Here is an 18,297-nt window from a genome sequence, read left to right as displayed (position 1 = left end):
ATTAGATCTACACATGTAAACTACACAGTATAACATGAACAGATCAAATATGCGCAACATATTGAACACGTACCGAGGTGACGGAAAGACCGGCTGCTTGGTCGAAACTTTTCGCAGGCGTCTACGAAGGCACGAAACACGCGAGCGAAGAGGAAGACGAGCCGTCGCGAACGAACAGGGAGCAGTCGCGCGAAGCGCTTCCCAAAAACCTTATTGCCGTCTTCTCCCGGTGCAGGACGTCGAAGACAGAGGTTCCGGAGACCTGCTCTCCCGATCGCCGGTGCACGCCGGCGAGCGAGATGGAGTAGTCTACGAGCGACGGCGCAGTACAGAGTAGGAGGCAAACCCTAGATTGATTTCGCGTGTGTTGCGTGAAGACGGCGGGTCGATTTATATAGAGAAGGGTCGCTTGATCAGGGCGCCCGCACGATCTCTACTGCGCGTAACCGAACCGGATAAGTCGCGCGTAACTTATCCGGACTCCATGCCGTTTGCACGCACCGGATTTTTCGGAACGTTTCCAAAACAAAAACGAATCCGAATTTGCAGCAAAACAAAACTGCAAAAGGAGGCTGCATCTGCGCAAGGGTGAGAAGCCAATTTTTCGAACCATTCGACGCGTACGTCGTGCACGCGCGCCGCCTGCCCGGCCCGGCGAGGCGAGGCGAGCGAGCGCGCGCGTGTGTTTCCCCTCTTCTCTCCACCACACATGCTTCAAATGGCTAGGAAGGCATCCTCCCTTTTAAGGAGGTCCCCTTCTCCTAGAATAAGCAAGGTGGTACTAAACTCCACATGCATGCCATCCCATGAGGTGGGCTTTTGTGATTTTCCAAAGAATTAATCTTTGAGTGGGCTAAGGCTCATTCATTAATTCCAACAATTTCGCCGTGCCGCTTTCATTGATGATTATTATATCATGGTTGTCTCATTGGTGTTCACCGATGGATCAGCTTCCATTGAGTACAAATTAATTTGCATCATATTAATTATCTCAAAATTTTTCAATACGAACTGCCTTCTCAATTTATATCCGAGAATCAAGTTTTTCTTTTTTTAAAAAGAAGAAGAAGAAGAAGAAGAAGAAGAAGAAGAAGAAGCAGGAGCTCCTCTACTAAATTAGGACGAATAATTTGGTGAACATAAAGTACAGTTATCTATAGATCACTACTAGAAACGAAGAGGAGACAGCGCGGTGAAAAGACCGGCAGCTGCCTCACGCGCGGCGCACCGGGATATTTAACTTTTTGCTACAGTTTTATAACAGAGTAAACTGCACCCGTAATACATAAATAGATGTGTGCAATCTAAGTATAAGAACATGAGAAATGAGCGTTCTAGCCTTTTATAATAGAGTAAATTGCACCCATGGTGCATAACTTGATAGATGTGTGCAATTTAGGCCCCATTTAGTTCCCCAGAAGTTTTTCCCAAAAACATCACATCAATCTTTTGATGTATGCATGGAGCATTAAATATAGATTAAAAGAAAAACTAATTACACAGTTAAGGGGGAAATCACAAAAGAAATCTTTTGAGCCTAATTAGTCCATGATTAGCCATAAGTGCTACAGTAATTCACATGTGCTAATGACGGATTAATTAGGCTCAAAAGATTCGTCTCGGTTTCTATGCGAGTTATGAAATTAGTTTTTTTTATTTGTGTCCGAAAACCCCTTCCGACATTCGGTCAAACATCCGATGTGACACCCAAAAATTTTCATTTCGCGAACTAAACATGCCCTTGGTGCAAGAACATGAGAAATGGGCGTTCTAGTGCCTTTTATAATAGAGTAAATTGCAGCCACAGTACATAACTTGGTAGGTGTGTGCAATTTTGTATAAGAACATGAGAAATGAGTGTTGTAGTGCCTTTTATAATAGAGTAAATTGCACCCACGGTGCATAACTTGATAGGTGTGTGCAATTTGGTGCAAGAACATGATAAATGAGCGTTCTAGTGCCTTTTATAATAGAGTAAATTGCAGCCACAGTACATAACTTGTAGGTTTGTGCAATTTGCTGCAAGAACATGAGAATGAGCGTTCTAGTGCAACGACTTGACAGATAGGTACAAAGTTTATAAGTGATCATATAAATACAACAACTTTCAAGGTATATACGATTTTGATACAATAAGTTAAAAATTTATACGACAACTTAATTATTTGGTGTATTTTTTATACATGTTTAATTTTTAAGTACTTATTTTGATAATTTACTAGTGTGGATTTGTATAAGCATATTTATATTTTTATCCTAACAACTAATAACTGAAAATCAATATAACTGGATGTAGAAATTATTATATATATTTCGGTTAAGATTTAAGAAGGTGAAGAAAATAAACATTATTAAAGGTAACGGGATGTAAATTGGATGTGCAACATAATTTTTAAAGACTAAATTCAATATTATGAGGTAAAATATGTAGGATTGCTGTGTAACGACATATTGATATCGTGAAAAAAAACTCACCTAATCACCTAACATATATATAACTAAGTTGATATACCAAAATACTAATAACTTGTCAAGTTCTTGTACTAAAATACATCTGCTTGTCAGTTGTTGCACTTGGACGTTCAATTCTCAAGTTTTGCACTATATCGCGCACACCTGCCAAGTTATTGAACCGTAGGTGCAATTTATACTCTAATAGGTCCTCATATGTGTGTGGATCTAATGGTAAATTTTTAATTACCACGTTAATAAAAAGTTTAGTTATTCCCGGCGCGCTTGCCTCCGGGCTCCGGCGCCGCTCACCTGCCAAGCCACTATAAAACCCGCCGTCGCACTCTTGCGAACCCGAGCCACTGTGCTGCGGCTTGCACGCGCGCCTTCCTCGCCATGGCCACCGCGCTCTCCGTCTCCCTCCTGCTTCTTCTCCCTCTCGCCGGCAACCTCCCGGCGGTCGCCGTCGGCAAACCGCACATCGAGGGTCCCCCGGGGGCCGAGATGATGATGGTGGATCTGCGGGACTACGGGAGCGGCGTGGGTGCCTTGGCCGTGAGGATGGACGGCCTCTCCGTCGCCGGCTTCGCCAACCGGAGCGGCCACTGGCACGCCCTGCGAGGCAACGAGCACCTGTTCCGCGGCGGCGACCCCTCTCCCGTTCGGCAGCAGCTACGGCGACCTCGTCGGCGGCGTCAAGAACCTGCCGGACCTCCCCTTGGAGGAAGACCCGGCCACCGTGGTGATCTCCGCCTACGACCCGGCCACCGCCGCCGCCGCCGCCGACGACGAGGCCGTGGAGCTCAAGCGGGCGCTGTCGACGCTGACGGTGGTGATCTGCGAGACGCAGCGGCTTCGCCCCGTCATGGACACCGTCCTGGCGACGGGCGCCGGGCGCCGCGGGGCGGCTAGCGTCGCCGCCGAGCACCTGCCGTACATCGAGCACTGGGACGCCATGTGGGACGAGCTGAAGCGGTGGCGGAGGACCGGCGAGTGGGGCGGCGGGCCGTTCGCCGGCGAGCTGCGGGAGAGGGCCAAGATCGGCAGCGCGAAGGAGGCGCTCGCCGTCATCGGGTGGACCTTCCGCCATATTCTGCTGCGCCGCGATGGCTCCATGCCTGAGAGGAGGACCGAGGACGTGCCATCCTATGGGACATTCTGACCTCTAACTCGCGAGTATGACGTTGTAGTAGCGGCAAGTTTATATCGTTGACGTGCGTGCTGTTTACAAGAGCAGATCAGGTGGCTATAGCCTATATATTGCCTTGATTATGTGGGAGATGGATTTCTATCCCCTGATTTCATGCATGGCATTTTAAAAGTCATTACAAAATTTTAAAAATTATTAAGATAGGTCAATATATAATATATCTTTCGACTTCGATTTATACCATTCGAAACAAAAATAATAAATTTAACCGCGAATTATACGTTCTATTCAATGTCAAATTTGTTGTTTTAGTTTCTAATTGTATAAGTTAAATTTAAACATGCTTGTTTGTGAAGTAATATATCATATATTGATCTATCTTACTATTTTTTTCAAAATTTTTAATGACTTATTAAGCGACATGAAAAAAAAAATCCCCTTAAGGGATGATTGGAGTTTTCTGATTAATGTGCTGTATTGTTTTAATTTCGTGATGTGTACTCCCTCCTAAAAAAACATAACCTAGACAGGGATGTGACATCTCCTACTATAATGAATATGTATATAATGAATATGTACAGCCCTTTGTCCAAATTTTAAAATTTATTGTGTTAGAAAATATCACATATTTTTTAGATTTAGTTTTTTTATAACGGAAGGAGTCATCGGTTTGATATCTCTACCGAGTACCGACACAAAATGCGCTCCAATGCTGGAGTGAATACTCATCGTGAGTCTAACCGGAGAGAGAGAGCGCGCCATCAACGCACGTCGCGCGCAGGCCTGAACAGGACGAGGCCGGCAGCAACATATACCGCCCGCGGCGGCACGGGAGCACAAGCGTCGCGGCCAATCCACGACGGCGTGTGCATGGGGCGTCGCGGACTCGCGGGGCCACGTACGAGGCTTGGCTCGCCGCCGCGCATACGCACGTGTACGGTGTACCGGCGCGACCGATGCGGGACGACGATAGAGTAATACTCCGCGTGTGTGTCGTGCCGTGCCGGCGGTAAAGGCAGCAGGCAGTAATAGGTGTCCCATTGAGAGTCTCTTTGACCACTATTTTTTTTTTTAATCTACGATCCTATCCTATATGGCCAACGTTATAGTTACCTCGTTGCTTCCTCCCGGCATTTTCTTATGTGTGTGGGTTTTTTTTCTCTTCTTTTCTCCACAAGTTTGTCTGGTAATAGACACGTTACCATTAGTTATCACCTTGCACTGACAGCAACGACATACGTTCTCCTTCCTAAAAAGGCAACCCTTTCAATAAATTTAGACAGAGTATTGTACAGATTTGTTATACTAGAAGAGGTCACATCTCCTTTTTTTTTTAAGAATGAAAAGAGTACATGTCCCAAATACAATCTGCATGATTAATATATATAGTTGAATACACAACATAGATGTGGCTGTTTAGTTCCAAACTTTTTTTTCAAACTTCCAACTTTTCCATCACATCAAAACTTTCCTGCACACATAAACTTTCAACTTTTCAATCACATCGTTCTAATTTTAATCAAACTTTTAATTTTGACGTAGACTAAACACACCGTAGTGTGGAGTTTGGCCGGCAGATAGGTTTGACCGTTTGAGGATAGCCAAACCAACAAATATGTCCCCTTTTATTTATTACCGAGTGACACAAGGGGCGATGCTCCACCTACTGACCGGGCCGGATGCAAGCTCTCCCGTTGAGAGTCTGGGGGCAACGAATACTAGCTTTGGACCTGCACATGAACGACTAGAAGATTGCACGGTGCTGGAAGATTGGTGGCAACACCTGCTTACAACTCCCCATGCCCTAAAGAAGCTCCTCTCAAGTTTCTAATTATTCTCGTCGTCTGGAAATTATGGTGTGCGAACGAATCACAAGAGTGTTTCGTCATGTGGTGACCACCCCAACAACTTTAATAGCAAGATAAAAGAGCAAGCTTGGATCTGGGTGAAAACAGAAGCGATGAAACTTTAACTAGTACTAGGAGTTATTACCTCCATACTTAGTAACATAAAAATAAACATGACTCAACCTAGTAAGTACGAATCTAGATCATGGTTATGAATTTTATATTGGGTCGAAATCTCTATGCGCCGAAATTTCCGAACAATTCAGAAATTTCTATACTTTTTTGCTAGAAATTATTTGCAAATTCAACAAAATTTGATTGAATTTTAATAAGCTTTGAAAAAGGAAATTAAAAACCAAAAATTTCGGGTGACATATTTGCTTGCCGGTAGGGGCGAAACTACCCAAATTTCCTAAATTTCGTTCCGAAATAGACAACGAAATTGACAACCTGATCTTGACATGATTGATGTTCCTACAATCCTTTGTTTCGGATGCAAATGAGAAATGTCCAGGGTCTTCCGGTTAGCTCTACAAGGTGATGTGATAGACGATCTAGGTTCAAAACCTCACCCCTTCTAATTATTTGATACTAGAAAAAATGCCCATGCGTTGTAACGGGTAAATGTTATTTTGATTTTATTATTGTTATATGGTTTAGTTAGGGTAAAATTTATACTGTAGGAATTCGCTTGAATATTTTTTTTTCAGAAAATCATGAGCTGCAATTAGAAGTCTGTATTTCATCTCAAGTTAGCATGCAAGTTTTTTCATTCCTTTTATATTTTCAAAAGGAAACAAGTTTAAAATCCAACTCAAACACGGATCTGTATATCAAAATGCGAACGAGCTTAAAACCGACTCAAATACGAATGACGTACCAAAATACTGACAAAAATATCTTTAATTTTTATAATAGCACGAGATGGTCTTCGTTTCGATGCAAATTAAAGTTGTTAATTTAGAAACAGAGGGCGGTGGCACATGACGAAGCAGGATTAATTAGGTGTAACGTAGCCGCCTCTCTAATAAATCAGTTATTATGGAGTATATAGCTACCTAACATTATCTCTTGTACATGTTTATATATAATGACAAGCTTGAGTTTTCTTATTGCGCATAGTTAATTGGTAGTCTCTATCTACACACACAAAAGTTGACCCTGCGTGATCGAGTACGACATATTTTTTTCTTACTTTATCACACAAAACCTAGTATAATCATATGGAATTGGCCCTACCTACCTAATCCAAAAACTCACTCAAGCTGATTCAAGCTAGCAGTCCAACTCTCACTCTCGTGACTCTTGTATGCATGCATGCAAAATACCAAACAACAATTAAGTAATATTAAGCACAACAGTAATATGTACGTGGTGAATCATTTCTTGCTAATTAATTAAGCTACTACACAAAGTGACACACGGGTAGCTAGCTAGTAGGATCTCTTAGATACTTATATACTTGTGCTGTCATTGTTAATAAAGTTTGATGTTTAGAGCTAGAGCTATAAGAAACAGAGGTGGATGAGAGACAAGAGGAGAGAGAAGAGAAATAAGTTGTAAGTTTAGAACCGGTTTAGATACATGAATTAAAAAAATCCGTGAGACTGACATGTGGACCATATAATTATAGTGAAGAGCTAACCACTATCTAAGTAAGCTAAGAGATAAACTATAAAGATCTATACAGTAAGCAGTTGGCTGTATTATTAGCCTTATCATTATTAATTATACCTTTATATATTAAGCGGTATTATTTTGTGATTAACTTTTCACTGGCAAGTATAGCTAGTAACTAGTATAGCTAGTAAAGCTAGGCGATGTTGTAGCAAATCTTCTTGAACTCTTCTAGATGGTTCTCGAAGAGTGGCACGTAGACGTCGATGCTGCCGTCGCCGAGGAAGGAGGGGACGAGGAAGATGGTGCCTTCCATGGCGAGGTAGGACGGCATGAAGTACAGGGGGCAGCCGCCGCCGAAGTCGAGGTCGTAGAAGCTCATGCCCAGCCAGCTGTCCACCTCCATGTCCGGGCACACCACCACCTCGCCGGCGTCGGCGCTGGGGACGAGGCCCTCCGCCTCGACGGCGCCGGAGGAGGCGAAGTCGACGAACGAGCGGAAGTAGGCGTCGTCGATCCCGGCCACGGCGCGGTGGATGAGCTCCGCGGCGTGGTGCGCCGGGCGGGCGACGAGCTCGCCGGCGTCGCAGCGCGGGAACGCCCAGAGCACGAGGTTGCCGAAGTAGTCGCGCGGGACCGGCGGGCGCATGCGGCCGCGGCCGTTGACGGCGATGCGGACCCTGGTGGTGGTGGCGGCGGCGCCGAGGCCGCGCGCCGCGGTCACCGCGCGCCAGAGGTGGGCGACGAGGCTCTCGAAGGTGGTGTAACCACGCCCGCGCCGCGACGGCGGGAGCCCCGACGAGGCACGGGACTTGAGCCGCGCCACGAAGTCCTTGGTGTAGTGCACCTTGTGCATCTTGATCTTGTCGTGCGCCGGCGCCGCGCCGAGCTCGTCGTCGTCGTCGTCCTCGCCGGCGGCGCCGCTCTTGATCTTGGCCGGCGGCGCCGGCGCCTTGTACTCCGTCTCGCGGTGCGGGAACTCGACGAGCGGCGGGTCCCGCGGCACGAACCGGGTGGCGCGGTCGCGGACGGGGACGCCCACGGCGGGCAGCCGCCCGCCGCGGCGCGTGGCGAGCCCCCACGCCACCAGGAAGCCCGCCGTGGCCTGCCCGTCGGCGACGCGGTGGTGCGCCGCGACGCCGAGCACCATGGACCCGCACGAGAACCGCGTCACCTGCACCCGCAGCAGCTCCTCCTCCGCGGGGGCGCCGTCGACGCTCGGGTGCAGTCGCTTCACCTCCGGCGACGGCCGCCTGCTGATGACGAACGGCGCCGCCGCGGCGAGCGGCGCTTCCACGGCGGCCTCGACGAGCCGCGCGCCGGCGTCGCTGAGCAGCACCGACCGCCGCCCGTCGGGCCCGACGCCGAGCCGCCCCGCCCACTCCCGGTACACCGCCAGCGTCCGCGCCAGGCCGAGCTCCATCGCCGCGCTGGGCGGGTTCGGCGGCCGGAACGCGTAGATGATGGCGATGCTCTCGTCGTACGTCGCCGTGTCGAACACGCTCAGCGGCATCCACTCCGGCGCCGGCGCCGCCGCGTCGTACAACGGCTTGACAATCCTCGAGCTCTCGACTTTAACCTTCATGTTGTTGCATGCACGTAGCTAGTATCTTCTTTTGCTTTTGGTTGGTTTTGTTTGCCAAATGTGGCACAAATCAAGCATATATATAGTGCAAAATTTGATGATGGATTTACGTGAAATGAAGTGAGAAGTGGTAAGTCAAGCAGGAGAGATTTTTGAGGTTGGATCTGGGCTTGAAGGCCTTGAACGACCGGTCTTGCTGCACTGGGAATTCCATAGGTTGGTATGTGGGTTAATTAGTACTTAATTATGTGATCATGACATGGCCGATTTCTGGTCAAGTCAGCTAATGGCCATCCGGCTAGAGACAAAAGGGGAAAATCCGAGATCATCCGAGTAACACAAACTACAAAATGCAAGGGAATATGTTAATGAGTTAAAAACTCAGCTGATTAGCCATTTCAGCGAAACCTTACCTACCTGCTGTATATCGAGAGCCTCATCGGTTGGTAAACCTTTTAAATATTTACTCATAGTGACTTAAAATCTACTGCTAAAAAATTATGTTTAAAATGTCTTAAAATCAACTTAAAAAATCAAGTTTAAATGTTCAGATTCTGCCTTTTTACTCCAACTTAGAAATCACATTTAAAAGTTTAAATTTTGGCTTTTGCTTTTACTTATTAGGTTAACCAATGGGATCTAAGTGATCAGAGCATGTACCACTATTAGGCATTAGCCATTAAGGCTCTGTTTGAAAGATTAGCCCAGGGCTAATTTTGAGAGCTAATGTTTAGTCATGAATTGGTAGACTAAACATTAGCCTAGAGTGGTATATTTGGATTCATGAGCTAATTCAAGGCTAAAAGGTGGAGAGAGAGAGTAGAAAGAGAGGAGAGAGAAGGAGGGAGAGAGAGCTGCTTTTTGATGGTCCCCACATAAAATTAGCCCCATTAGCACCCATTGGAGGGACTAATGTTTTGAGGGGGGCTAATTCACTTTAGCCAAAAATTAGCCCATCTGTTTGGATCCTTGGGGGCTAATTTAGAGCTAAAAGGTGGGGGCTAATGTTTAGCCCATGGAACCAATAATGCCCTAACTCATGGAGAAACGCTATTAGCCGATTAGATTTAGCGGTGTCGGAGGCTTTGTCATTGCTCCTGGCCGGATGGATGAGCATGGATTCTGTTTGTTGGAATGCTTTATTATTGAATCTGGAAAACTTGTAAAATTGCGGAATACGAAAGATCTTTGTCACTAGGCTCCACAATAGCGCCGGCTCCAGTAGTTCTAAATCCACCATACATCCTAATCCTTTGTGTCGAGTGATAGGAGTAGGTTGCATTGATCAATCTCATCCTCACTTCCACAATGCCGGCCGTTAGATACAAATGCAACTGCGAAAATCAAACACAAGTTCGTCACTTCACAAGGTCGCCATCTCACCGAGAGGGTACCCAAAGAAAAAAAATATTTATCTTTTAAGCCTTCACTAAAATAAATGAAAAAAAACCATGTTAATTACTTGCAATTCTGAAAAAAAAACGGAGGCCACTAATCTACGGGTTTTTTCCCCTTAATTTGGGAGGAATAACTTAGCGGGGCATTTAACTATGTGCCACTCTTAAAATGTGATGATAACAGATTTACCACTCGCTATCTATGACATGTGGACCCTCATGTGTGTATGGCATGTGGGTCCAGTGGCAAATCTGTTATCATCACTTGTAAGAGTTGCGAAAAGTTAATTATTCCTAACTAGCAGTCTTTTGCAGGCACGGGTCCTTGCCTCCATGCCATGCATGTATCGATGCACGTACATACCTAGTTTGTCTGGAGAGCAATCTTATAGTCCTTGGGGAGGTAAAAAAAATTTAGCGAAAAATTTGGTACATTATAGTACCTAAGTACTAAGAGGTATAAAATTATAATAGAAAAAGTGGTATCTCATGATACCTTAGGGACCGTAAAATTGCTCTTGTCTGTAACTTCTACTCAAGCCTAGAGCCAGAATGAAATGGAGAGGGGTGCTACTCGCTTAATTTATTCTATTTTAGACCAAATTTAAACTGATATGAGTGTTTGAGTTTAGATTGAGGGGTGCATATATGATGAAAATAAATATACTTAAAAAAATTTCTTAACCAAATTTTTGGGCACCCCTCTCTCCTACCAAGCTCCGCCCCTGCCTACTCTATCAATAGCCCGCCCTTTCTTCAAAAACATAATAATAAAATGGCAACACTTTAAAAAGTTTTTTTTTTGAACATGACACTTTAAAAAGTTACACATCGATTTTCAGAGTAAGCATTGGAGAAGTTAATGACTGTCAAAGTTTAATCAAACTTTATCCTAAACGCATCCTACTATATTAATACTGCGTATCGAGGATCAAATGTGTCATATGTTCTGCTAAGAATACTTGGTACATGCGTGCGCGTGGGTTGCACATGCATATATGTATGCACACCGCACACGCTTTAAACCTGTAGTGGATCCGAACATTTAATATTATGAACATATATTGTTTACGCCACGTATGACTATCACATGATTAAACTTTTCAACTCCTCGTGAAGATCGGATATGTTCTCCCTTTGTCCAACTTTTTTTTCATTTTTAACCCATCCTGCACAGAAAAAAAACCCTACTTTATACAAATCCCAACCCAATTATTACACACTTTAGCAGCTTTGAAAATAATTACTTCTCCGGTTCCACAATTCTTAACGTCTTGGACAGAATTAAGGTCAAACTTTTATAATTTTAATTATTAACAACTTTAAAACTATCTAGTTTAAAGAAACTAGAACAACATATATAAAATATTATATTTATTATAATAGAAAATAAATTCAAAAGATATATTTTAGAAACCATGCCATTTGTCTAAAACGTGAAGAATTATGGAACCGGAGGGAGTATTTTCTATTTCAAAAATTTCGATACAATGATTACTCAAAAATGAATTTATTTTAGGACAAATGAGATGAGTAAAAAACGAACTTATTATGAGATGGAGGAAATATTATAGTATGTTTGAAGAAATAGTAAAATCAATAAAACTTCACATATTACAGTCTAAGTTGCACAAAATCACCGAAATTTAACACATAACCCTAAGTATAATGGTACTAAAATTTCATAAAAACAAACTGTTAACCATTTTTACATACTCCTATATTAAAATTTTAAAAAACGTTACTTGCACACTGTAACATTTATATGGTGGATGAAAAACTCATAAATTTAAAATGTGATTGTTGAACTTAAAAGCTTAGCAGATCAAAGTCAAAATGATCAATAGTGTGTTTTCTAAAACTTTATAGCGATAATACTCGGGGTTAAGTGACACGTGTCAAAAGCCCCGTGGTTAATTTTGTGCAACCTAGACCACAATGCTTTGGGTTAAGTGAAATTTACTCTTGAAGAAATTTATTCCTACCTAATTTTAGGAACTGGGATTGTTGTTCATTCATGATTTATGTGTGCATAGATAGGACAATCATTTGCTTAAACTGTGTAAAGTTTTCACCACATCGCTTTTGGTGCAGGTTAAGCAAAAGGCTCATGGTGCACATTTTTTGAAACCAATTCGATCACTGAAGAATCAGTTTGAAGATGACGGTACAGATTTTGCATATGAATTAGACTGATGGATATGCTTAATGAGTTTTCGCACTATGGAAAAGCCAGCTTATATATTCTGGCTAATCTAAATAGAGAATAGTTAGAGGTTTGGGATAAAAGATATATCACCTCAATTAGAAATTAATTAGCGATAACCTCTACTGGTATTTTTTAGATTATATGGAACAAGAATAGTCAAACAAAATAGATAGTTTGGGTTAGCTTTTGATGCCAAAGTTTCACAATGATCAATCTTGAACCAATCTTTACCTCCGTTAGAGCATCTCCAACAGCCTCTCCAAATCAAACTCTCCAAACACCCATATAGCCAACTCTCCATCTGATTTAGCTAGTCAAACTAGATACTCACTCCAACAGACTCTCTATTAAACCTCTCCAAATAAAATCGGACCCACATGTCAGCTCCTCTCCCCTCTTCTTCCTCTCTTCCTCCCCTTCTTTCTCTTTTCTTCTTCTCCCCTTCCTTCCCGTCGAGGCAGCCGACGCATGGCGCGGTGGTGCGATGGCGCTGGGAGGCGGGAGGCGGCGCTAGGAGGCGGAAGGCGGCGTGGGGAGGCGGCCGGGAAGCAGCGGGAGGTGGCGCGGGGAGGTAGGAGGCGGACGAGGTGGGAGGCGGTGGTTGACGACCTCGACGACGGCGCCCCCGACGACGACCTCGACGACGGCGCCCCCGACGACGACGACAGTGGCCTCGGCAGTGGGGCGGAGGTGCAACGCTAGCGGAGGTTGGGCACCGGCGCGGCGGAGGCCGGAGGGGCAGCGTGGGGACTGCCATTATACTGGCAACCCGACCCCTTCCCCAGTTCCCCTGCCCCCCAGCAGTTGACTCGCGCTTAATTATTGCATCTATAAAATAAATAAGTACTTATTCTTCTCTTAAACTAATTAATATCTCGTGCTTTTCTGCTGGATATGTGATTGATAGATGTATATGTTTAAATAATGTGAAAATGATGTGAAAATAATGATTTAATATTGCTGGCATCTTGAGTTGTAAAAGACACAACAAAATTATAATGATATATAATGTTTGCATGATTTTTAAAATACTCTAGATAATAATTGTTAGTATGTGATAATGTGTTACATTTACATATTCAAGGTTTAGAAGTCGGTGGGCATCAACTTTATATAGTAAGATAAAATATCTTGTTTTTAATCCAGTCTCAAATAAATTAATATGATGTAAAAATACGAATATATCATTACATCATTAATACTATATATATGCATCTCTTAGCTTTGATGTTTGGTTAGACCTTTGACATACCAAGCTCTAATTAACGACGTTTATATCTGACGATTGGAGGTGAGAATGGTGATGTTATAACTTAGAGTATAGTGTATGGGTGGTTCTTAAACTTGTAGCGGTGTGTCACCTAAGTTCTTACTCTATACTAACTTATAACAAAAGGAGAGAAGGTGGACCCCGAAATATTTGAGACTACGGAGAACAGATCAGTACTTCATAAAGAATACTAATTATCATATATATAATAATGGTCATCAATATTCCATTTAACTCCTCGACCAGTTGACACCTCAATGTAGTACAGTATATGTGATGATACCAGCTGTGGAGTATACAGCCGCGATAGATCTTCCCTAGTTGATGCCGCGATAGATCATCCCTAATTATTGATGCCGTATACGTTCGCAGACCTAGAAACGGAGTGTCTGATTCTGAATATTGGTAGGATTATGTGCTCAATTAATTATATTATCTGTGCGTTTTATCAAATTAACTGATGGTCCAGGCCCAACTACTACCGATTAAATCAAATATGAAGGACGAAATATCTCAAAAAGATCATGAAAGTAAACTTAGGGAAGAATTAGGTTTTCTGATTTTTCCCCACTTTTAAATAAAAAGGGATAACATACTTAGCACACGAACAAAAAAAATTATGGACGGGCAAAATTGATTCGTAGAGGCGGTTTTCCTAGCCGCCTCTAACAAAACAGATAGGGTTGGATTTTTACAAGCAGACCACTTTAATAGTATGAAAATGGATTTCACATGCGAACAAGTACATTAAGGCTCTGTTTCGCCATTCCTGGTTCCCAACAGGAATAGTACGCACAAAAAACATAGCAATCAATTAGCGCATGATTAATTAAGTATTAGCTTTTTTTTCAAAAATAGATTAATTTGATTTTTTTAAGCATTTTTCGTATAGAAACTTTTTGCAAAAAACGCACCGTTTAGCAGTTTGAAAAGCGTGCGCGTGAAAAACGGGGGAGAGGGGTTGGGAAAAGGGTGTGCCAAACATAGCCTAAGACCGCTTACGAAAATGCATGTAATTTTCAGTTTCACAACTCAGGCGCAATATGCGCGCGGCATATGGATTCAAACCCCAAGACCCCTCTCTCCATACATAGATTTCTTACCATTTCTTGCACCTATCATTTGTTGGCTAGATTCAAGATATATCTTATGGCTGTGTTCATTAGTGCTGGCTGGGAACCTTCCCTTTCGACATAGAAACGGAGAAGCACATTAGCACATGTTAATTAAGTATTAGCTAAAATTAACTTGAAAAATGGATTAATGTGTTTCTTTAAACAACTTTCCTATAGAATTTTTTTTTTCAAAAAACACACCATTTAGCGGTTTAAAAAGTGTGCACCCGAAAAACGACAGGGGGAGTTGGGAACCCATACAAATGAACGCAGCCTTTTTACTATGTTGTTTTTTTAACCTTACTTAGGGTGTGTTCGGAATCCCCCTTTCCTAACTCACACCCTCTCTTTTTTTACGCGCACGCCTTTCAAACTGCTAAACGGTTCGTTTTTTTCAAAAAGTTTCTAAACGAAAGTTGCTTAAAAAATTATATTGATCCTTTTTTAAAAAAAATAGATAATACTTAATTGATCATCTGTTAATGGACCGCTCCGTTTTTTGTACGTAGACCAAACTCCCCAGCAGCGAACACAGCCTTTAACCTTCAAAATCACAATATATAACACATGAAAGGTCCAGGATGGCCAAATTGTCGTTGTTGTTGTGCGTGTGCATGTGTTAATTTTATAATTAGTATGCTCAAACACTGTTAAATGCTCCTTTTAACAAAACAAGGACACGTTTTACATATTTTGAATAACATAAGAACTTCAATAAGTCATATTTATCCATAGCAAGTAGCAAGTGAAAAAGGATTATTAGCACACAAGATGCTGTGCAGGTTGTCATGGCAAACTACTGTACATGCTCAAAAACTGAGCTACTGTTTTCTTACGAAAAACTAAAGTGCAAAAGGATTATTAATCTAAAAATATTCTTGCTTCATATGGTATAAGTTGAATGTGAAATGAATTGTAATTAATTTTGTCAAGACATTGATCTCCCAGCCTCGACAGGATTAGACATGATTTGGCAAAAAGTGTATAGAATCATAATACAATGCCAATTGGGCGAGACACAGAAATGGATAGCCACTTGTTCATCCTTTTCCACAGTTCACCAAACCGTTGAAACCCTTTGTTTTTTATATTTAACGGAGTGATAAGCAGCAGCAATTTTGCAGGAGGTTGACGCGTTGCTGTCCTGTGTGATCGCATCATCTCTTTAGATTCCATCACTAAAAAAAATTCACTTGTCATATTACGGATAACATCGTATCCAAAAGTCAAAAAAGCAAATTCCTTGGTTGAACCCTCACGAAAATTTCATCGAAACATAGAGGAGATAAACTAAAGAAGGGAGAAGTCAACAGCAATGTTGTTGTCAGACACTGATGAATACAATCCTGGACTCGAATGATTGATACGTCGTGTAATCTGGGGTTGAAAAATTTTCAAAATTGATGATAACACAAACTTTTGGCGAAATGGGTTTTTGATTTTTTTTTTCATGAGCAGCAGTATATGTATCAGTAAGCAAGTCAAACATTGGGCCTGGCTTGTGCTAATTATTCTAAATTTGCGAAAAGCTGATATTAAGAAACTGATCATATCAGAGTGAGGATAAATGCATAAATCGTGTGCTAAAATGATCAGATGAAAAGTGTGGCAAGAAGTTGATAGATTGCTGTGGTTCCAAGCCTAAGTTTGCCGGATTTTGGTTGCTAATTACACGATAGTGTTGACTGGACTTGACTACTATTCGGTTCACTGCCAAAATTTTGGCGAGATTCCATCCACTTTGGAAACATATCGAGTTCTCGATTTCTTCCAAAATTTCAACCACATTTTGGCACAAATCAACCGTTTGACATTGCTGCGTGCTGTAGCTGTCTTGGGTTCTTGGCTATGGCGTGAAAAGAATGCATGCAGTTTAGCTGGTAGGTAAGATCGGTGTGATGAGGCCAGTCGATCTCAAACTGATCTATCTGCTGTTTTGTCAGTCGTCACACTACCAAACTGTTTCTTTTAGTGAAGTTTTTGCACATGAAAAGCTAAGCTCAAAGCTCTACGAGGTCAAACGGAAAGGAAGACAAACAATTATCCACATATAATTGTCGCCAAATTGAGCATATTGGCTATTTATCTTCTTTTGATCCAATGTATAAGATGATGTATCACCACTGGCGTCACTAGAATTTAGAGCAAAATGTGGTTTATCCAGATATAAGGAGCCAAATAAAAAAGATAATTCATATACAAATATTTATGATGTTAATCAGTAATTATATTGTGTCAAGTTCTAGGGTGGTCCATGATTTACGGTGTCACCTAACTAGCTCCTATTTATATTACCATGAAGGAGCTGACCTTCACCTTGAGAGTGAAACAGCTAATATATTGTCTTGCCAAAAACTGGATAGTTTATGCCGTATAAAATTGCCTATGGTTATTTAGTAACGTCAATTAATTTATATATTCTTTGGAACAAAGCTTTTTTTTTGAAAAGAAAATATGTGAATTGAATTCGTGTTAAAATTCTTGCTTCCGAAAGGGCCCTTAAAGAACAAAGAAATTTCGGATTACTATTCATTTTGAGTTACTGAATTGAAACACATTTCAATATTTTTGCCGCAGCGTGTTACACATGCTGGCACAGAGTCGTTTCCAGGTCAAAACTGAAAATAAACGCTGTTGGAGAGCTTAGAGATTCTAGTGTAGCTGTGCAGGCGATTTCAGAGGAGTACTACATTTGATTTCAGTGGCCTAATATGACTTTTGGTTTAGAAAAGTGCGGTCTTTTCCATTGGCCTAATATATACTCCGTACTACAGAGTCAGAAGTTTGGAAATGATAACGAGTTAGTAAAATTCCACGGTTCAAAAGTTGTTGGACTACAACATGACAACAATTGCATCATTTGGATCTTCAAGTCAAGTCAGACCTGTTGCAGATATAGTGATATAAATCCTTACCGTATATTATTCTTAGGTTGTGTTTAGTTCCTGAAAAAAGTTAAAAGTTTTAAAAAAAGTTAAAAGTTTATGTGTGTAGGAAAGTTTTGGATGTGATGTGATGTGATGAAAATTTGGAAGTTTTGGGTAGTTAGGGGGTGAACTAAACACGGCCACTATTTCGGCGAGATAAATTTTATGATGGTCTTAATTGGTAATCATCCAATGAATCATATCAATTTTTACTACACGAACTATTGGTAATAGAATCAAGGAGATTAGTTATTTTATTATTAGTAGAATTTATAAATCAATACAGTAGCTTATTTTGTTTCTATTGATAATAATATTGGTAATACTCCCAATAGATCGTTTAATTACCTGCCTTTTGGTGTTGCAAAAGTTAAACGGTTGATAGAATTCATGGTCAATTCTTCAGGAGTTCAGGTGATGTATTGTCAAGTTAACACACGCATAATTGGAGTTTTATAATACTTCCTTCGTATTCTAATGTATGACGCCGTTGCCTTTTTTAATCAACGTTTGACCATTCGTTTTATTTAAAATTTTTGTGCAAATATAAAAATATTTATATTATACTTAAAGAATATTGGATGATAAATCAAGTCACAATAAAATAAATAATAATTATATATTTTTTTAATAAGACGAATGGTGGTTAAAAAGTCAACAACGCCTAGTTGGAGAATTGTCAAGGGAAGAAAAAAACAGAATTCGTTTGATGGGCTGCTGGTACATCGG

At 41.8% G+C, this 18,297-nt stretch overlaps 1 protein-coding gene and 1 pseudogene across 1 annotated transcript; one reads left to right on the top strand and one right to left on the bottom strand.

Annotated features, from left to right (window-relative positions):
• The first annotated feature begins 2,836 nt into the window (after positions 1-2,836).
• Positions 2,837-3,719, top strand: LOC127768875 (60 kDa jasmonate-induced protein-like; annotated as a pseudogene).
• Positions 3,720-7,256: 3,537 nt separating this feature from the next.
• LOC127765074 (putrescine hydroxycinnamoyltransferase-like) lies at positions 7,257-8,650 on the bottom strand. The gene has a single exon (XM_052289877.1). The coding sequence runs from the start codon at positions 8,648-8,650 to the stop codon at positions 7,262-7,264; it is 1,389 nt and encodes a 462-aa protein (XP_052145837.1). The 3' UTR covers positions 7,257-7,261.
• Positions 8,651-18,297: the final 9,647 nt, after the last annotated feature.

The sequence above is a fragment of the Oryza glaberrima genome, chromosome 3 (genome assembly GCF_000147395.1).
Source record: "Oryza glaberrima chromosome 3, OglaRS2, whole genome shotgun sequence".
NCBI classification, from domain to species: Eukaryota; Viridiplantae; Streptophyta; class Magnoliopsida; order Poales; family Poaceae; genus Oryza; species Oryza glaberrima.
The sequence above is the reverse complement of the archived record's forward strand: the minus strand, read 5'-3'. Positions and strand labels throughout refer to the sequence as shown.